The 20,733-nt window shown below is 41.1% G+C and overlaps 1 protein-coding gene and 1 pseudogene across 1 annotated transcript; one reads left to right on the top strand and one right to left on the bottom strand.

Moving 5' to 3' along the window:
* Nucleotides 1–7,315: 7,315 nt before the first annotated feature.
* LOC101558445 (proline-rich protein 3-like) lies at nt 7,316–7,863 on the bottom strand (annotated as a pseudogene).
* Nucleotides 7,864–16,539: 8,676 nt separating this feature from the next.
* Nucleotides 16,540–17,475, top strand: LOC101558179 (olfactory receptor 7A5-like). Its single transcript, XM_004614996.1, has one exon. It carries the CDS (start codon nt 16,540–16,542, stop codon nt 17,473–17,475), a length of 936 nt encoding a protein of 311 aa, XP_004615053.1.
* The last annotated feature ends 3,258 nt before the right edge of the window (nt 17,476–20,733 follow it).

Below are 20,733 nucleotides of genomic sequence, written 5' to 3'. Positions count from 1 at the left end.
TAAAAAAAATTTTTGGTCTTCTTTGGTCACACCCAGTGATGCTCAGGGGTTACTCCTGGCTCTACACTCAGGAATCACTCTTGGCAGTGCTTGGAAGGCCATGTGGGATGCTGGGGATTGAATCTGGGTGCAAGGCAAACACCTTCCCCACTGTGATATCGGCCCCTATTCATGTTTTTTTAATGTTCATTTTTCTATTTTTTTATGTTCAGTTTTATGATTTGATTTGTTAAGAATTCTTCTGTTTCTTTGCTCATGCTAACTCAGTATGATCTTTGTGTCAGTGTGGCCTTAACTAAGAAATAAAAGAAAGATACAAAATAAAAAATAACACCCTTTGGTACCATGAAGATATTTTTTTCATGCTGGATATCTGTTTGTTAAAGAGTGTAATACTTTCATCCACAAGTGATAGTTTTTGTTCTGCTTATTGAGGTGAAGAACTGACCCTCTATTTCATGGGTGATGGCAGCGTTATCCTCCTGTTTCTGTTTGAAAGCATAACTATGGCTGCAGTACCTGCCTACAGATATAACACTTTCCATGGCTAAAAAAAGTCTCTCCCATTTTTAAATTTTGGGAGGGCAGTAATTAAATGAGGGTCATCTATCCTGTGTTTTCTAATGTTCAGAAAATCCTTAAATATTATTGATCAAAGAATGAATTCAAAATAAATTTGAAATTTTCCTCTTCATGTGATTAAGGGGCATCATATTATCATCACAAACATCAAATCTTTCCAACATCTCCAGTTCCCCTTTGGAGACACAATATAGCCTTATTTATTTATTTATCTATCTATTTATTTATTTTGTTTTTGAACCACACCTGCCTGGTGATACTCAGCGGTTACTCCTAGCTCTGCACTGAAGAATGAGCCCTGGGGTTTTTTGGGGACCCTATGCTAGGACACCGTGACTAGAATCTCGGCTGGCTGAGTGCAAGGCAACTGCTTACTTGCTGTACTATCTCCTTGACTTTTAAAGCATTGGGTGAAATAAACTTGAGTGTCAGAAGAATTATGAGTGTTGCTTCCAAAATCAGACCAGGTGCCAAAAAACTTGTCATGACTTTTTTGCGTGTTGATGATGATAGTAGCTAATGAAAACTTCTCTGGGGCCAAAGCAAAGGATGTAACCCCTAGCTTCTTATACTGTGAACCAATGGTCTCATGAGTTGTATAACTGAATGTGGGGATTGTGAGAACTCTGGTACCTGTGTAAGTTTCTGGGTGTGCAACAACCAAAAAACCAATCAAAAACTGAAGGCAGCATGAATTTAAGGTGGTACTGGCAGCACTAATGCATGTAATATTTTTGAGTGAACAGTGTCATGAGTGGAAAAAGTTTGAGAAGCCTTCGTCTCATATAATCTATTACTGAAGGGATGGTGCAGTGAGTAGCTATTTGGATCTGTTAGAATGCTTAGGACCATGCTGAGTAGCCATGCTGGTTACTAGAGCACATCTAGGGCATTGCATGAGTCACCAGGAAAATTCTTCTTGAAATCATTCATGTCAGTTCATTTAATACGTTCCTGTGAATTGTCTTCAGGTTTCCAAGAAATGGGTCTACAAAAGTAGAGAGAGAGAGTATGGGGGAAATTGTCCGCCATAGAGGCAGGGGGAGGGTTGGGATGGTGGCGGGGGGTATACTGGGGACATTGTGGTGGAAAATGTGCAGTGGTGGAGGGATGGGTGTTTGATCATTGTGTGACTGAAACTCAAACATGAAAGCTTTGTAATTGTATCTCAAGTAATTCAATAAAAAAAGAAGAGGCTCTAGTACATGTGACTGACATTTATTTAATTTAATTGCTTTATGCCCATGTATGACACATTGCTTTCTATCAAGTTAGAATATCTACTCTTACTAGTTATCATCCAGCTACCGAACATTTATACGTTGAATAAATATTTACACATGGAAGAATATTTGAGAGAAAATTGGAAGGATACAAAAAATGGTTGAATTAACAAAAAATACAGCTTTAGAAATTAATATTTAAAGTAAAACAGATGACCTTCCATTTAATAATCAATTCATTTTCCTATATTAATCCTCAAATTCAGAAACATATTACCTGTATACAATGGCCAAATATCTGTCCTAGTTAAGATTCTGAACCACAATCATGTTATTCTTTCATTTTTGATCCTGGCTAATAAAAAAATTAGCCCCAGAGGAATCAACAACAACAACACAACTCTACCTAAAGGAAAGAAGATCAATAAATTGAGAAACTTAAATTTTTTTTAATTGAACCACATTGAGATACACAATTACAAAGTTGCTCATGATTGATTGGGTTTCAGTCATATAATATTCCAACACCCTGTCTTGTCTTTTTACCAGTGCACATTTCCCACCACCAATTCAGTTTTTTTTAAGTGTAAGTAATAAATATATTTTTTGTGACATACTCTTTGTCCTGCTACAGCAAGTTTTTTTTAAAAAGAAAAGCAAATTCTGTTCACAAATGTGATTGAGTGACAAAGCTTCTTGCTGGCAGCATGAGGCAGGAGGTGTAGAGGTGCTGGAATCCCAGCTCCTCTCCTGTCAAGAGTAAAGCCAGAGGCATGCCCTCATGGATTCCTGGTGCCATGTAAAGTGTGTGGCCTCAGAAGCATGCCAACCATGGGTGTGTGAGCGACACACTTGAGTGTGAAACCCTCACTCATCACAACAACAGCTAAAGGAAAGAAAGAGAAATACACAAATGTCTCCTGCATTGTTTGCAAGGTGAGAAATTTGCCACGAGCTTCACTGGAATAAACCAAGACGCCCCAGAGTGAATTTTCTCCCAGAGGCTCCAAGAGAGAATCTGTTTCCTTTCCTATCTCAGTTTCTTGTGGTCTCTAACATTCTCTGGCCCAAGCCCTTTCTCCACTTGTGGAGTCATGGGGAAGGTAGTTTTTAATGTCTTTCTCATTCCAACTCTTCACCTGCAGAAGACCAAGATGAGCATGAGTTCTACAGCTAAGTACCATCCATCTTCTCTGCCCTTCAATTTATTTGCAGACTCACCTGCTCTGCTGCCTTCATACTCCTTACTATTCACTTGTCACTTGTCATCCCGTTGCTCATTGATTTGCTCGAGTGGGTGCCAGTAACATCTTCATTCATTCCTGTTGCATGCTGGTGTAGCCCAGTGGCGTCTGCTCGCTCCAGGAACATGAAAGGGCTCAAACCATTTGTTCAGGGTCTTGACGAAGAAGTCTGACCATCTCGTAGGTGGGCGGCCATGCATTCTTTTGATGTCCTGTGGAATCCAGTTGGTAACAGCTCTAGTCCAGCGGTCATCTCCAAATGGCATTACGTGTCCAGCTCATCTGATTTTCGATGCCTTGGAAAACCAGACAGTGTCCCTGATTCTTGATCATCGATGGAGGTTGAAACTCCGGATTTCTTCTCACTTGAGTGAAATGGGACATTCCAAGAATAGCTCTTTTAATTCCTCTTTGGGAGACCCGAATAGCATTCTTAACCTGTTCTCATAGGGCTCAGGTCTCTGACTATAAAAACAATAAATTAGCATCAGAGAGACGGTAGAGGAGTTCAGGCACTTGCATGCAGGTTGGACACCCCCAGTACCGTATATGATCCTCTGAGCATTGTCAGGGGTCACTCCTGAGCAAAGAGCTGGGCATATCCCCTGAACACTCATGGGTAGGATCCAAACACCCTGCCCACCCCCAGAAAAATAAAAAGTAGCAAATTCAATATTTCTAGAAACAGGGATGCAAGCATCATTTGGAGATTCTAACTCTGCCTCCTGCAAAATCTCCCCCAACCCAGAAATAGATCATAGGGTATTACTTAGCATCTCTTATATTTAAAATAATTGCAGTGTTTTGAGAAAACATTATTTGATATCAAACATATTATTTGATGCCTTCCAAGGGAATTCTGATAACAGAACCAAATATTTTTATAACATTATTTAGAAATATTTTATAACACAATAAATATCACTGTATCACTGTCATCTTGTTGATCATCAATTTGCTTGAGTGGGCGCCAGCAACGTCTCCATTTGTCCTAGCCCTGAGATTTTATTTATTTATTTATTTATTATTTAATTTTTTAAAATTGAATCACCGTGAGATACACAGTTACAAAGTTCTTACTGATTGGGTTTCTGTCATACAATGACACCCATCTCACCACCAGTGTACACATCCCAACACCAGTGTCCTTAGTTTCCATCCTGCCACAACCCCCATTCCTGTCCCCAGCCTAGCCCTGAGATTTTAGCAGTATCTCTTTACTTGTCCTTCCCAACGGTGCCGCATTGGAGGCTCTTTCAGGGTCAGGAGAATGAGACTCATCATTGTAACTGTACTTGACATATAGAATACACCACGGGGAGCTTGCCAGGCTCTGCTGTGCAGGCAGGAGACTCTTGGTAGCTTGTTGGGTTCTCTGAGAGGGAGAACTAGACTATAAGATGTTGCGAAGTGGTGAAGGTCTCTTCCAGGAGCTTTGTTTTATGGTCTCTGGATGTTGGCCATTGATGGGATTACACGGTGCTGGGAGCAGTTTCTGGGTGTGACTGCCAAGCTACTGGAAAACAGGGGATCTGGGCGGAGGAGACCCAGTCCTGATCCAAGCAGGCTTAGAGACCTCAGCCCCGGGTCTCACACACCTGGGTTCCTCTGCCGGTTTCTTCAGACTTGAGGCTTGTCTGAGCATGTGGAGAGTGACCTTGAGCATGGCTGTGCCTGGGTTCTGGAGGTCTTTGTCTGCCAGGGCTCTGCTCAGGCAGGGAGGGAAACCCGCCCCCCGTCCAAGCAGCCCTGGTGAAGACAACTAGGCGCGGGGGCAGGAGACACAATAACACAATAAATATAATATATATTTAATATAAACAATAAATATGATAAATAATATATAATATATTATAAATAATATTTTTATAAAAATCTCTAGCTTGAGTTTTCTTTCTTTTTTTCTTTTTGTGTCACACTGGTGATGCACAGGGGTTACTCCTGGTTCTGGACTCAAGAAATACTCCTGGCGGTGCTCAGGGGACCCTATGGGATGCTGGGAATCAAGCCCGGGTCGGCCGTGTGCAAGGCAAACGCCCTCCCCGCTGTGCTATCGCCCCAGCCCCTAGCTTGAGTTTCAAAGTCACTTAAAATTCCATTTTGGAGCGGGGGTTTCAGTTACCCTGATGATGTGGGAGAGTGGGCTCGCTTTGTATCTAAAGCACAGAGTCAAAAAACACTGAAACCATGAGGTCTGAAACCATCAGCAACCGCTGAGCTTTGTAAGTGCCAGTCAAGGTGGCAGCAAGAGGTGAGGTGAGGTGAGGGGAAAGGGGAGGCAGAATTTGGGGACGCTGGTGGAAGGAAGTTGGTACTGGTGGTGGGTTGGCATTGAAATATTCTATGCCTAAAACTCAACTCTCAATGACTTTGTACATCACCATTCTTTAGTGACCTAAAAATTAATTTTTAAAAATTACAGTTCTTCAAAAGATCTACTTCAGATAATGCTTTCTGTGCTCAAGATTCACTGACACAGAGTAGATAATTGGGAAAAACTTGGCTTACTTTCAGTCCCCTCCAAGTCCCTGATTATGTAGTTTCCATACCCCTTCAGATTCAATTTTGCAATGGAGAATAGAAGTTCTAAGAATACAACCCTATAGAATGAAATTTTATTGATAATTACATAATTCAAATGATATAATTCAAATTTTATAAGACCCGTGGCATATTATAGCTCATTACAACACATTATAGTGATAGCTCTACAAAATTTCTTGTTCTACCGGGGGCCGCACGCGTGTGCAGCTCCTCCGCAGCTGCACCCGCATGAATCCAGACCCAGCTGAACCAACTACAACATGGACTGCTCCTAGCAGATTGTTTCCTGCCAGAGAACTAAGCTGCGACCCCATGCCCGCCCGGGAGGGGAAAGGTATTTCTCTCTCTCATCTGTCCCTTCCCGGGGATGAAGGGCGTGGGGACCGCCATATTATGATGACAACAGATGGGGTTTACAAGCTTGCAATGATCGAATATCCGGAAGAAATCTCCCTGGACTTAGTTGTTAAAGTACAGAAATACAAAACCTCACGGCCGCAGACCTCATTTCTCTTCACAACAGGTCTGACTCTAGTGGGGTGCTCCTAATAATAATGGTGAGGTTTGTGTTGAAATATTGAATGTAACCAAAGTAAATAGAAAGTAAAGTGAAATTTATCAGTTACAAGGCGGGGGGGTGCGGGGGTGGGCGGGATGGGAGGTGTACTGTGGGTTTTTTTTTTCTTGTCTTCGGTGGTGGGATATGGGCAGTGGTGAAGGGATGGTTTTTTCAGCATTGTATGACTAAGACTTAAGCCTGAAAGCATTGTAATTTTCCACATGGTGATTCAATAAAATAAAATTAAAAAAATTCTTGTTCTATAAATATGAAATTATTTTTTGTTAGGGGAAAATGTCATGAAACTATAAGTTTATTTACTTAATTTTAATTAAAAAATTGAATCACTGTGAGATACAGGGCAGTCACACCCACAAACTACACCCAGCAGCTGTGTAATCCCATCAACAGCCAAGATTCAGAGACTATAAAACAAAGCTAATCCGAGCGCTGCACATGTGCGGCCCCTCCAGCCCCTCCGTTGCTGAACGCCCATGATCCCAGAGGCCATCTAACCACACTCGGCATGAGCAACTCCTTGCAGAAATGCCTCCAGAATGTGAACTAAGACACGGTCCTACGCCACCCCCCAGAGGGGAAAGGTTTTTCTTTCTCGGCTTTTCCTTTGGGGGAGGAAGGGTTGCGGTGTGTGGCATGGCGACCGTCATCTTATAAGGACCACTAAACAGAGGTACAAGCTTGCAATGATGCAAATTTTGGCAGAAATTTCCCTGGACTTAGCTACTAAAATACAGAAATCCAAAACCGCACGGCTGCTATCACGCCTTCATATCTCTTCATTCTCATATCATATCTCTTCATTCTCAGCAAGGGAAAACAAATTATCAAATGCTGCCTTTTCAGCAGGTTTGATTTGGGGGGCAGAATTCCAAATAATAATAGTGAGTTTTATGTTGAAATATTGAATTTAATCAAAGTAAAGAGAAAGTAAAGTGAAAATTATCAGCTACACAGGCGGGGGGTGGGGGGTGGGATGGGAGGTATACTGGGGTTCTTGGTGGTGGAACATGGGCACTGGTGAAGGGATGGGTGTTTCAGCATTGTGTCACTGAGACTTAAGCCTGAAATCTTTGTAATTTTTCACATGGTGATTCAATAAAAAATAAAAAAACTCCAATGCTCTTATAGCCCAGTTCTCCTTCTCAGAGAACCTGGAAAGTTACTGAGAGCATCTTTCCCAAACAACAGAGCCTGGCAAGCTCTCTGTGGCGTAATCGATATGCCAACTTGTCCTCCATAACTTGAGGTCCATGCTTAGGTGGGCAGGTATTCTTGATAAAAGACCAACTTTTGAGACTTCGAGGGCTTCTCTGCTCTTTGTGAAAACCACCCCGGGAGGGACCCCCATGGCCTGGTACAGGAAAAGGAGGTTCAGCATTGACTATCCACCAACCACGACCATATGGGGTAGACCTGGGACATACGGCCCTTCGAATTGGGCCCCTGTCCCGGGGGTGGGGAGGTGGGAGACTCAGCAGCGGTGGAATTATTGGTCCTCTCAATTCTGGGGTCCTCTATGAAGAGCTGACTTGGGATCACCAGGCTTTCCACTGGCCATGGGGGGTGGGCCCAGAAGACTGGGTGATCCGATGAGACTCCCATCTTCCTCGTCTCCAGGCTCCTCCTGCTCTGGCATCGGGGGCTGTTGATGCAGGGGCTGTTGCTGATTCTGCTTCTTTTGCTTCGGCATCGTGGTTGTGGCAATGGCTGCCAGATCAAGCCCTTTTAAGGGCCAATATTTTAATTGCTTCTTTTAAAGAAATGTATTTTTGTATAGGGCAGGAGTGATGGCACCCTGGTTAGGGCTTTTGCCTTGTGTGAGGCCAACCCAGGTTTGATTCCTCCATCCCTCTCAGAGAGCCTGGCTAGCTACTGAGAATACCCCACCCACACAGCAGAGCCTGGCAAGCTACCCGTGGCATATTCAACATGCCAAGACCAGTAACAACAAGTCTCACATTGGAGATGTTACTGGTGCCCGCTCAAGCAAATCGATGAACAATAGGATGACAGTGATACAGTGATACAGTGATTTTTGTATGATGGAAAATAGCCTTCATTCATTGGGTCTCCCCATCAATCCATAGTCTGATGTGGGGGTGCAGGGTATCTCTGCTGTCTTGGCAGGTATTTGAATATACCAGGAACTCAGATACTGAGACTGATCCATAATAGACATAATGTAGAGGTCTGCATTTTATTTTATTTTATCATTTTAAAAACTTTTAGTAGTTCAAAATGTTTCAATATAAATTATATAGAATACTTGCATTATAAAGTATATACTATTTATGTATATAACAATTATTAGAAAAGAGAAAATACTATACATAAGGTATATAAATTCTAAGAATTTTTTTATATACTAATTCTGCTTTTCTTTTTTTTTTAAACTTTTTTAATGAATCACCGTGAGATACAGTTACAGGCTTACAAACTTTCATGATTAGGTTTCAGTCACACAATGTAGATCTGCATTTTATAAGCTCCTGGGTAGTTCATAGGCACAAAGAAGGTGTAAGAATGCTAGTTTTCGCCTTCTCCAGATGGAGTCCTGGCGACACTGAACCTCTACTAACACGGCTCCAGATGTGGGACTGGGATATCTCTCCAAACTGTGTGGGGGCACTGGAACGGGGCAGCGCCAGCCCGCAACTGCAGCAGGAAGTCATGCCCTCAACCCACCCTCAGTGCCATCTTGCTGCACCTAGCAGGGAAGAATCTGGGCCAGCGGGCACCACAAGCCAGAGAATGCCCAGGGCCCTGGCCGGGCCAACAACACCGGAGTGCCAGACGGAGAAGGAGCAGCCAACCCGCCTTCTCCAGATGGAGTCCTGGCGACACTGAGCTTCTACTAATACGGTTTTGATATGTGGGACTGGGATATCTCTCCAAACCACGTGGCTGCTCATGGGCCTGCACGACCTTTCCCAATACACAAACAAAGCAAAGCAAAGCAAAACAAAACAAAACAAAACAAAACAGAGCAAAAACAACTGCTCAGGAACGGCTCCGCCACTCCTGAGTGGCCATTATCCCAGAGGCACAGAAACCAATCTAGGAGTGCAGTGGCTGCTGGCAGATATACTCCTGGACTGTGAACTAAGCTACAGCCCCGTGCAGCCCCGGAGGGGAAGGGCTTTTGTCCCTCGGCCTTTTCCCCTTTGCGGCACCATGGCGAACGCCACTGTTCAGAACCAATTGGACAGAAAGTTAGGAGCTTGTAGTGATGGGATGCATGAGGAATCTCGCGATGGGGGTGGTGGGCAGAACTGGCCCTGCTTCCTGCCCAAATGAGACCCTGAGCGCCTCCCAGGAACAGCTCCCCCTCTCCTGAACAGCCATGATCCCAGAGGCACACAAACCAAACTCGGAATGCAGTGGCTGCTGGCAGAAATACCTCTGGACTTAATACCAGAATCCCAAAACTGGGCGGCCACTTTTGTGACCGTGCAATATCATATGCTTTTTGTTATGTACAATAGAAAACATATGATCTAATGATGCCATTCCAAGAGGTCTGACTGTTGGGGGAAAAACTCCAAGTAATGATAGTGAGTTTTCTGTCGAAAATTGAGTGTAATCAAAGTAAGGAGAGAGTAAAGTGAAAATCATCTGCCACAAAGACAGAGGGGGAGTGGGGGGGTTTGCTGGTGTTCTTGGTGGTGGAACATGTGCACTGGTGAAGGGATGGGTGTTTGAGCATAGTATGACTGAGACTTGAGCCTGAATGCCCTGTAACTGTTCTCGTGGTGACTCAATTAAAAAAAAGAATGCTAGTTTATTCTCACTATTGATATTTGAAATGAGATAATATTTTATGTTGGCTTCTGTCCTAAAAGTTTATATCATCCCTTGAGATATTGTCAAATATCTGCAGGAGAAAAGTGATCTCCTATTAAGACTTTTTGTCACAAAGATTGAAAAATGATAGCCTGCTGACTCACCATAAGGGTATTTTCATTCTTTATTCAGAATAAAATTGGAAACACAACATTAAACCCTACAAGTTCTCTTTCTACAATATAGTATGAAGTGTGTGTGTAATCATCATATTGGACAGAAGGACATTTTATGAAAGTTAAAATTTACTAAGTCAGGCATATGGCATCAATATCTGAATGTATTGCTTATCATTTACACTTTATCATGAAGAACGAATAAAAATCTCTTCACTTGTGGCATATGTGCAATTTATCATTGTGTTTGTGAGAGTGTCATGAAGTCAGGAATATAGCATGAATGGGTCTGTAAAAAGAACTGGGACCTGTATTTCACTAAGAGTGGGAGACTTCCATTTTTAGAAGCCTCGGGGTCTGTGTTGCACCATTTTCAATGGCCTGGAGACCCAGAGACAAGGGCAGAAGCTGAACTTGGACTGGGGGTTGGGAGTTTAGACCTCTGGAGACCTGGAAGTGCCTGGAGAAGGTGTAATGAAAGTGGGACTCATTTGATTTCTAACCTGACCTCTTGGGAGGAGAGAATCATTACCAAGATATTCCTGTCCAGACCAGTGTCCACAGGGAAATTAGGTGCAACCAGTTGGGATAAAAAGAAGGAAATGGGTCTAATGATGAGAAATAAGGAACTGTAATTAGCCCCTTTGCCGAGGGACCTGAGGTTGGTAGCATCAAGGGGTGGAATGGGCAAGATTGCTGTCTTCAGAGTCCATTGTGTGTCTCAGGGAGGAACGCTTCCCGCCTTTCTGCTCTATTACCTGGCAACTCAGGTTCATTCTCCATCATCAACCATCCAGAGGAAAATCCCAGGTACCACATGGAGGCGTTCCTCTCGGAGACCCCAACCAGGTGAGTCTGAGTTCACTGGATACTTCTGGAAAGACTCAGAAATGGATTGCAGTTTACATGAGAGATCCAAACAGGGGGCCAGAGTGCTAGTATATCGGGGAGGGCGTTTGCTTTGCATGCGGCTGACCCCGGTTCTATCCCCAGCTTCCCATAGAGTCTCCCGAGCATTTTCAGGAGTAATTCTTGAGTGCTGAGTGAGGAGTAACCCCTGATCATCGCCAGTGGGGTGTGGCCCATAAAACAAAGCAAAACAAAACAAACAAAAATCCACCAAAAAATCGAGAAAACAGATGCTTTGTTTTCTTACATGACTTTGTTCACTTATGCTGAGTTGAACTTGCTAAACAAAAAAGAATTGGAGTTTGCAATACAAAGGTCATCACTTTTTAATAAGTGATAAGAAAAGAAATCTTTTGGACAAGACTCAAGAATGAGTAGGAATTTCTGTCATATTTAGAGCATGTTCAAGGAGTTTTTCCACGAAGTGTAATCAGAAAATAGTGTCCTTTGTGATCAGGGAATGTGCTAAAATGAGTTTCTTTTAAAGACTGTGAATACTTGAGTAACTTCTGTTTTTATTTTGGAGATGTGAAGCAATAGAGGTAGATATTACCTGGGAGAGCAGTTCATGAAGCTGGAACCCCACACTCTCTTTTCTCACTCATTCCAATAAAAATAATAACTGGAGCAACAGGAAATTCTAGAGTTTTACTTTGCAATTACTTCATTGTTTTAAGACCCCGTAGAGCATTTTATTCTATTGTTAATATTTGTGAGAGTTCATCAGTTTGTTTACTGGAGTCTGGGTTTTTATTCTTGCTTTTGAAAGGTGGGAAAATGAGGTATTTTTAATCCACTTTGTGACATTGCATATAGCTTGTAAACAAATACACTGATTATTGTAGGAATGTTTAAAAGGATATAAATTTAATTTTGTGATCTATCAGTGGGTCTTCTTGAATTCTGCTGTAAATTATAAACATAAAGTTATTTAGCAGCAATTGTCTTATTTGATATTTTGTCTTATTTCATACCTTTTATTTCTTACTGCCTCTGCTTAAACTTTTGTGATTAGACTTTTAACTGTATAAAAGTGACATATATAACCTTGTGTACATTTTTGTATCTGATACACTTTTATATCACACAAAGATCCCACTGAAATGTTCGTCTTCAAGCTATGTGTTTCTTTCTATGGCAGGGTAATTAAGAACAATCTTAAACATCAATCTCTTAGATGTTTATAATAATGTGTTCTTGTGCAGTTTCTAATAGCGTTTTTTTTCTCTTTGTCTTACACCTGGCCATGCACAGGGGTTACTCCTGGCTCTGCACTCAGGAATTACTCCTGGCAGTGGTTGGGGGACCATATAGGATGCTGGGAATCGAACCCAATCGGCCCCATGCAAGGCAAAAGCCTTACCTGCTGTGCTATTGCTCCAGACCCCGGGTTCAATTCCCAGCATCCCATATGGTCCCCCGAACACGGCTAGGAGTAATTCTGCAGCGGGTAGGGTGTTCGCCTTGCACGCGGCCGACCTGGGTTTGATTCCTCCGTCCCTCTCGGAGACCCCGGCAAGCTACCGAGAGTATCTTGCCCACACAGCAGAGCCTGTCAAGCTCCCCGTGGTGTATTTGATATGCCAAAAATTGTAACAAAAAAGTCTCACAATGAAGACGTTACTGGTGCCCGTTCGAGCAAATCGATGAACAATGAAATGACAGTGACAGTGTTAGGTCGCCCTCAGGAGACTTCCATCAATAACATTTTCCCTTGGATTCATTGTTTTCTTCATTCTCTCCCCTTGTTAGAAATACCTGCTTAACAGTCTACTGTTTGACCATTTGACTGTCGGCAGATGAGCAACTTACTCAGTCATTCCTGCCTTCTGGCACTAAGTAAGAGAGTCAGGGACTGCATGTTCTCAGCTCAAGGGGAACACAAGCAAATTCAGGGGGAAAATTTCAGAAGCCAAGGCCATGTCTTGAGCTGGAATGGCAACATGAGTGAAGTAAATCCCAACGGAAGCAGTGGTAGAAGGGAATGAACACACTGGTGTGGGGTGGGATATTGAAATGTTATATGCATGATACACCAACATTGACAATATTGTAAAATTGTAAACCACGGTGAGTAAAATTAAAAAAATTAAAAAAAATTAGTGAAATGAGTCAGTAGGGGAGGGACAGATGCAGAATGAATGCATTCATTTGTGAGATATATATAAAAACATGACTAATATCCAAGGCCAGGGAAACAGGGGCAAGGGGGACTGTTAAGTGGTTGGAAGCTTGCTACGTGTGTATTGTGTGTGTGTGTAGGGGGGTGGAGGGCAGGGTGGAGGGAAGTTAGGATGGAAAAGTATGACAATAATAGTTAGAAATGATCTCTCTGGACAAGAATTTAGTGTTGAAAAGGAATATATGTGATAACTTTTCAGTATCTATATTGCAAACCATATTGCCCAAAAGAAGAGAGAGAGAGAGAGGGAGAGAGGAGAGAGAAAGTGCCTGTTGAAGAGGCATGTGAGGGAGAGGTAGGAGGAGGGAAACTGGGGACATTGGTGGTGGGAAATGTACACTGGTAGAGGGACAGGTGTTGGAACATTATATGATAAAACCCAATCATGAACAACTTTGTAACTGTATCACACTGCGACGTAATTAAAAAATAATTAAATTCAAAAATATTAATAGAAGACTTTCCAAATGGACTTCTCATTGCATTGGGTTTTGAAAGTGTAGTGCAATTCTCTTGGAGTCTCTAGGCCCTCCTGATAATGAGCCAGAAAGCCTAAGTCTGTTCACTAACCTGTTTCTACCCCTGATGTATATAGATTGTGTGTTGTATCTCCAGCTCTGACCACACGTAACCTTGCCTGGTTCATCCAAACACTCAATTCCCAACAGTGTGGATCTTGGATTCCCATTTCATCATCCACTTACTTGACTGTTGCTTTCCAGGATATAGATTTCAGAATATGAACCCATGCCATGGAAACATACAATTTTACATTTGCACTAATTCTGTGCTGTTAATTTATCTATTATCACTTCTTCCATTTCTGATGTTACTTCATCTAGAGCCTAGCAAGCTACTGAGAGTATCTCGCCCACACAGTAGAATGTGGCAAGCTACCCCTGGTGTATTCTATATTCCAAAAACAGTAACAAGAAGTCTCACAATGGAGATTTTATTGGTGCTGGCTCGAGCAAAATGATGAGCAATGGGATGACAGGGATACATAGACCTACATTTATCCACTTACCTAATAAGGGATCTTTGGATGCCTCCAAATTTTGGAGATTATGAATAAAGATGTCCAAAATATGGGGTCTGCAGGATTTCCATGCATTTTAAAAATAACTTTGCATTATGACAATATATTTCTCAAGTGTCTGTCATTATTAATCAGCATCTATATATCATATATTGATTTTTAAGACTTATTTCAAAAATAGATTTAAAAAAAATTTATTTTTAAAATCAATTTTAAAAAAATTGATTTTAAAAATCAATTAAAATTAATTTAAAAAATCAATTTATGGCTATATTCCTCATGAGAAAGTGCTTGACTACCTAGTAACACTGTGCTTTGTTTTGTAAGAACCTTTAAAATATTCTTACAAAGCAAATCAATGACAATGGGACTACAGTGCTAGAGTGCTACAGTGCTTGTTGAGGTGTAAGAGTTGTTTGCATATTTTAGATACAATATCTTTATATATTTGGAAAACATTGTCATTTTAGTTTTCTTAAAAATACTTCTTTTTGTTCAATTAAAAATTAAAGATATTTTATTTTCACGAAGCATAGCTTCTAATTTTTTTTCTAGAAGATTCACCTGGATTTGTAGTCTGAGTATTTTTTTCTTTTTGGGTCACACCCAGAGATATACAGGGGTTACTTCTGGCTCATGCACTCAGGAATTACTCCTGGCGGTGCTCCGGGGACCATATGGGACGCTGGGAATCGAACCTGGGTCAGCTGCATGCAAGGCAAGAGTTATTTTTGGTCATTTTCTCTGTTAATTATTGAAATCATCAGTTTTGTTCTTTTCCTATAGTATAACTCTCTCAGGTTTCATTTATATTGTTGTCGTGGTCAAATTTCAGTTTCCTTTCAGCAGAGAAATATTACACTGTGTAGAACACATCTTCATGATTGAGGTATCCAATGATGGACATCCAATGTGGCCAGCAGAGAGGAGAAAAGGACAACAGTGGAGAATACGGGCAGAAGGGTTGGTTGGCCAGGAGGAAAGCATTATTCTAATATGTGGAGGGTATGGCATGACACAGTGCTGGAGAGGTTTGAAATTATACTCCTAACATAGATGTGATATTGTAAACAATTATTGCCTTAGTAAAAACAAAAAACAGCCAATAAATCAAAGAAACTCAGTACCAAAACCAAGACCTTTAGATTTTCTACTCAATTTTCTTATAAAAGTTGGAAAGTGCTGTATTTTCTACTTAAGTATGTGCTACATTTTTAATCACTTTGTTTAAGCTTTGTGTGTGACTCTTTTGTTTGTATGTATGTGTTCCAATGTCAGAAAAGTGAATTCCCTTTTCTTTTTGTCACAAACTCTTGAGTCTCTTTTTTTTGCCGATGTTACTATCTAGATGAATGCTGCTTTGTGAAAAGTGTTAAATTGGTTTTCGTAAATTCTCAGACTTAGTTCTGTTTACTTTGTGAGTTTATTACCTATTCCACTTTTTTATTCTCCATGTAAACTTCAGTTTATTTTACCTATAAATAGTTTGCTGGACTGTTTATTGGTAATGCATTGAACGTATGAACAAGTGAAGAAAATTGTAATCTTACAGGATTCGTGCTTCCTATTCAAGATATCAATTATCTATCCATTTAGACTTTGTTTGATTCATTTGTTGTGCTGATAATTTTCTGTCCATATGTTCTGTAGAAAACTTGGTAAAATGATGTCTAAGGATTTAAAATTTGCGGTTCTCTCAAAAACCAGATTTTTGTTTCAAGTTATAATTGTTCATTTTGACATGTAATTGATAACTGAGTATTTATTATGGACCTTGTTCTTTTTTTTTCAAATTCTATTCCCCACCACCCCACTCCCTAATTGAGCACACTCTTTCCTAGTGACCATGAGTGATACATTTAAAAATATATATTTAGAGAAAAAAAGCCCAAACTAAGTTTCAAACCAAAATTAAAAATAAAAGTCTCTCTGGAAATTTGTAGAGGGAACAATATATTTGAAAATGTTTAGTTTAGGAGCAAGGCTTATCTTTTTCCAGTATGAAGAGAAATCAGAATATTCAGAAGTCTTGAAATCGTCAGATTGTAGACAAATGTCTATAGACTAGATAATATCACTGTCACTGTCATCCCATTGATCATCAATTTGCTCGAGCAGGTACCAGTAATGTCTCCATTGTGATAATTGTTGATAGTATATCGAGATTTATTAAATGTGTTTGAAATAAAGCCATGTCATTGACACGATCTTATTGGTGCATGAGTGTAGCTAAATCTGCATCACTGTCGCTTCTACCCCAGCTACTACATCAGCTCCATGGAACCTGGAAATCAAACACGTCCATTAGCATTTATTCTCCTGGGACTGTCACAGGAAGCAGAAATACAACCTCTCATCTTCTGGGTATTTCTGTCTATGTACTTGATCACCTTCATTGGAAATCTCTTCATCATCCTGGCTATAATCTCTGACCCCCACCTCCACACGCCCATGTACTTCTTCCTGTCCAACCTGTCCTTTGCAGACATCTGCTTCACCTCCAGCACGGTGCCCAAGATGCTGCTGAACATCCAGATGCAGAGCAAAGCCATCTCCTACGGAGAATGCCTCACTCAGATGTACTTTGTCATGATTTTTGGAACACTGGATAACTTCCTCCTGACCGTCATGGCCTATGATCGCTTTGTGGCCATCTGCCATCCATTGCACTACATGGTCATCATGAACCCCAAGTTGTGTGGACTCCTGCTTCTAGTATCCTGGCTCCTGAGTATCTTTGATTCTCTCTTGCATTGCCTCATGGTTTTGCGACTGTCTTTTTGTACAAACTTGGAAATCCCTCACTTTTTCTGTGATCTAAATCAGGTGCTCCGGCTTGCTTGTTCGGACACCTTCCTCAACGATGCAGTCATCTATTTTACCGCCGGACTCCTGGGTATTATTCCACTTACTGGGATTCTTTTCTCTTACTCAAAGATTGTCTCCTCCGTTCTGAGAATTTCCTCTGTGAGTGGCAAGTATAAAGCCTTTTCCACATGTGGGTCTCACCTCGCCGTGGTCTCCTTGTTCTATGGGACAATATTTAGCGTGTATCTTAGTTCAGCTGCTGTTGAAAACACCAGGGATAGTGCCATCGCCTCAGTGATGTACACGGTGGTCACCCCCATGCTGAACCCCTTCATCTACAGCCTTAGAAACAAGGATATCAAGCAGGCCATCATGAAACTCTTCCAGGAGAAACATTCCCTCTGACAGGAGTCCCTGAATAAAATAACAGAATGGGAGACTAACACCCAAGAGCTGTAGAGATAAGGATCAGAAGATCTGCCCCACAGTTTGGAAACTGGCCTCACATGCTGGGGGAAAAGGCAGCTCATATAGAGAAGGGAACACTAAGTAGAGGATGTTGGGAGCACCATTTGGGTTGGAAGTTGCCAACTAAAAGTAGACTGTAGACCGAACATGAAGGCCACTCAATCCCTCTACTGCAAACTACAACACCCAAAATGAGAGAGAACAAAAGGGAATGTCCTACCGCAGAGGCAGGGTGGGGTGGTGAGGGATGGGGTGGGGGTGATGAGAGGGATACTAGGGTCATTGGTGGAGGTGAATGGGCACTGGTGGAAGGATGGGTAAACGATTACTGTATGAATGAAATGCAAACACAAAAGTTCATAAGTTTGTAACTGTACATCATAGTGATTCTCTAATAAAAATTTAAAAAATTTAATAAAAAATTTAATCACAGTGAGATACACAGTTACAAAGTTATGATTGAGTTTCAGTCATTCAATGTTCCAACACCCATCCCTTCACCAATGTGCATTTTCCATAACCAATGTTCTCAGTTTCCCTCTGGCCCCTGCCTCTGTGGCTGGCATTTTTCTTCTCTCTCTCTTTGTCTCTCTTTTTTTCTCTCTCTCATTCTTTCTCTCTCTTTCTCTTTCTCTGTCTTTCTCCCCTTTTGAGCATTATAGTTTGCAATACAGATACTGAAAAGTTATCAAGTATATATATATGTATATATATGTATTCCTTTACCTACTTTCAGCTCTCAATTTTTGTCATAGGGATTATTTTCTACTATTATAACGACATTTATTCGAAATATTTCCATATCCATTAAAAGAAGTGATTGAACAATAGCAATGTAATCAAAATAGTAAAACTATAGAAATGAATACTTAGAGCTATAGTTATCATTTATATTCAGGTTCATATTCTATCTTCATAATTGAAGAAAGAATCACATAAGAACTGAAATTCTTCCCATCATAAGAGGAGTGCTTAAATGCTTTCCTTGACAAATACGCTTGTCTTTCAACACTCTCTTGGTTACCTGGATGGGAATTTAACGTCATCATCTTAATGCAATAACCAGAAATAAAACCGAATACCAAAATGATTATAAATGTTATTTTCAAAGAATACACATGCCAATCCAAGAATATTATGATTGTCTTCAGTTCTAGTCACTCAGGTCATTTTATCTGTAAACATTAGATGCAGATCAAGCCGTTTTAAGGGCCAATGTATTAATTGCTTCTTTTAAAGAAATGTATTTTTGTATGGGGCTGGAGTGATGGCACCCCGGTTAGGGCTTTTGCCTTGCGCATGGCCAACCCAGGTTCGATTACTTCGTCCCTCTCGGAGAACCTGGCTAGCTACTGAGAATGCCCACCTGCACAGCAGAGCCTGGAAAGCTCCCCATGGCATATTCAACATGCCCAAAATAGTAACAACAAGTCTCACAATGGAGATGCTACTGGTGCCCGCTCAAGCAAATTGATGAACAACGGGATGACAGTGATACAGTGATACAGTGATTTTTGTATGATGGGAAATAGCCTTCACTCATTGGGTCTCCCCATCAATCCATAGTCTGATGTGGGGGTGCAGGGTATCTCTGCTGTCTTGGCAGGTACTTGAATATACCAGAAACTCAGAAACTGAGACTGATCCATAATAGACATAATGTAGAGGTCTGCATTTTATTTTATTTTATCATTTTTAAAAGTTTTAGTAGTTCAACATGTTTTAATATAGAGTATATAATATACTTACATTATAAATTATATACTATTTATATATAACAATTATTAGAAAGGGAGAAAATACTATATATAATGTATATAAATTCTATGATTTTTAAATTTTTTTTATTGAGTCACCATGTGGAAAGTCTATGAATTTTTTATATACTAATTCTGCTTTTCTTTTTTTTAAGTTTTTTTAATGAATCACTGTGAGATACAGTTACAGACATACAAATTTTCATGAATAGGTTTCAATCATACAATGTAGATCTGCATTTTATAAGCTCCTGGGTAACTCGTAGGCACAAAGTAGGTGGAAGAATTCTAGTTTACACCTTCTCCAGATGAAGTCCTGGCAACACTGAGCTTCTACTAACACGGCTCCGGTATGTGGGACTGGAATATTTCTCCAAACTACGGGGCTCTTATGAGACTTCGAGACCTTCCCCAACATACAAAAACAAACAAACAAACAAACAAACAAACAAACAAACAAACAAAAAACCCAACTGCTCTGGAATGGCTCTGCCACCCCTGAGCATCCATTATCCCAGAGGCACAGAAACAAATCTCAGAACACAGCGGCTGCTGGCAGATATACTCCTGGACTGTGAACTAAGCTATGGTCCCATGCAGTCTAGTGAGGGGAAGGATTTTTGTCCCTCGGCCTTTTCCCCTTTGCGGTAGCATGGCGACCGCCACTGTTCAGAACCAATTGGACAGAGAGGTAGGAGCTTGCAGTGATGGGATGCATGGGGAATCTCGTGATGGGGGGGGCAGAACTGGCCCTGTTTCTTGCCCAAATGAGACCCTGAGTGGCCGCCCAGGAACAGCTTCCCTGCTTCTGAGCAGCCATGATCCCAGAAGCACACAAACTAAACTCGGAATGCAGCAGTTGCTGGCAGAAATACCTCTGGAATTAATACCAGAATCCTAAAACTGGGCAGCCACTTTCGCGACCGTACAACATCATATGCTCTTTGTTATCGACAATAGAAAACATACGATCTAATGATGCCACTCCAACATGTCTGACTATTGGGGGGGAAAAGTCCAAATAATGATAGTGAGTTTTCTGTCGATATTGAAAGTAATTAAAGTAAGGAGAGAGTAAAGGGAAAATCATCTGCCACACAGGCAGAGGGGGAGTGGTGTTCTTGGTGGTGGAACATGTGCACTGGTGAAGAGATGGGTGTTTGGTTATTGTATGCCTGAGACTTGATCCTGAAAGCCCTGTAACTGTTCTCACGGTGACTCAATTAAAATAAAATACTAGTTTATTCTCACTATTGATATTTGAAATGAGATTATATATATATATATATATATATATATTTATAAATATTTTGGTTTTTGGGTCACACCCGGCGATGCACAGGGGTTACTCCTGGCTCTTCATTCAGGAATTACACCTGGCAGTGTTCAGGGGACCATATGGGATGCTGGGATTAGAACCTGGGTTGGCTTCGTGCAA

The sequence above is a fragment of the Sorex araneus genome, chromosome 2 (assembly GCF_027595985.1).
Source record: "Sorex araneus isolate mSorAra2 chromosome 2, mSorAra2.pri, whole genome shotgun sequence".
Lineage (NCBI taxonomy): Eukaryota > Metazoa > Chordata > Mammalia > Eulipotyphla > Soricidae > Sorex > Sorex araneus.
The sequence above is the reverse complement of the archived record's forward strand: the minus strand, read 5'-3'. Positions and strand labels throughout refer to the sequence as shown.

Coding starts and splice junctions, on each gene's coding strand:
- LOC101558179 (XM_004614996.1), top strand. CDS start 16,540: ATGGAACCTGGAAATCAAACACGTCCATTAGCATTTATTCTCCTGGGA.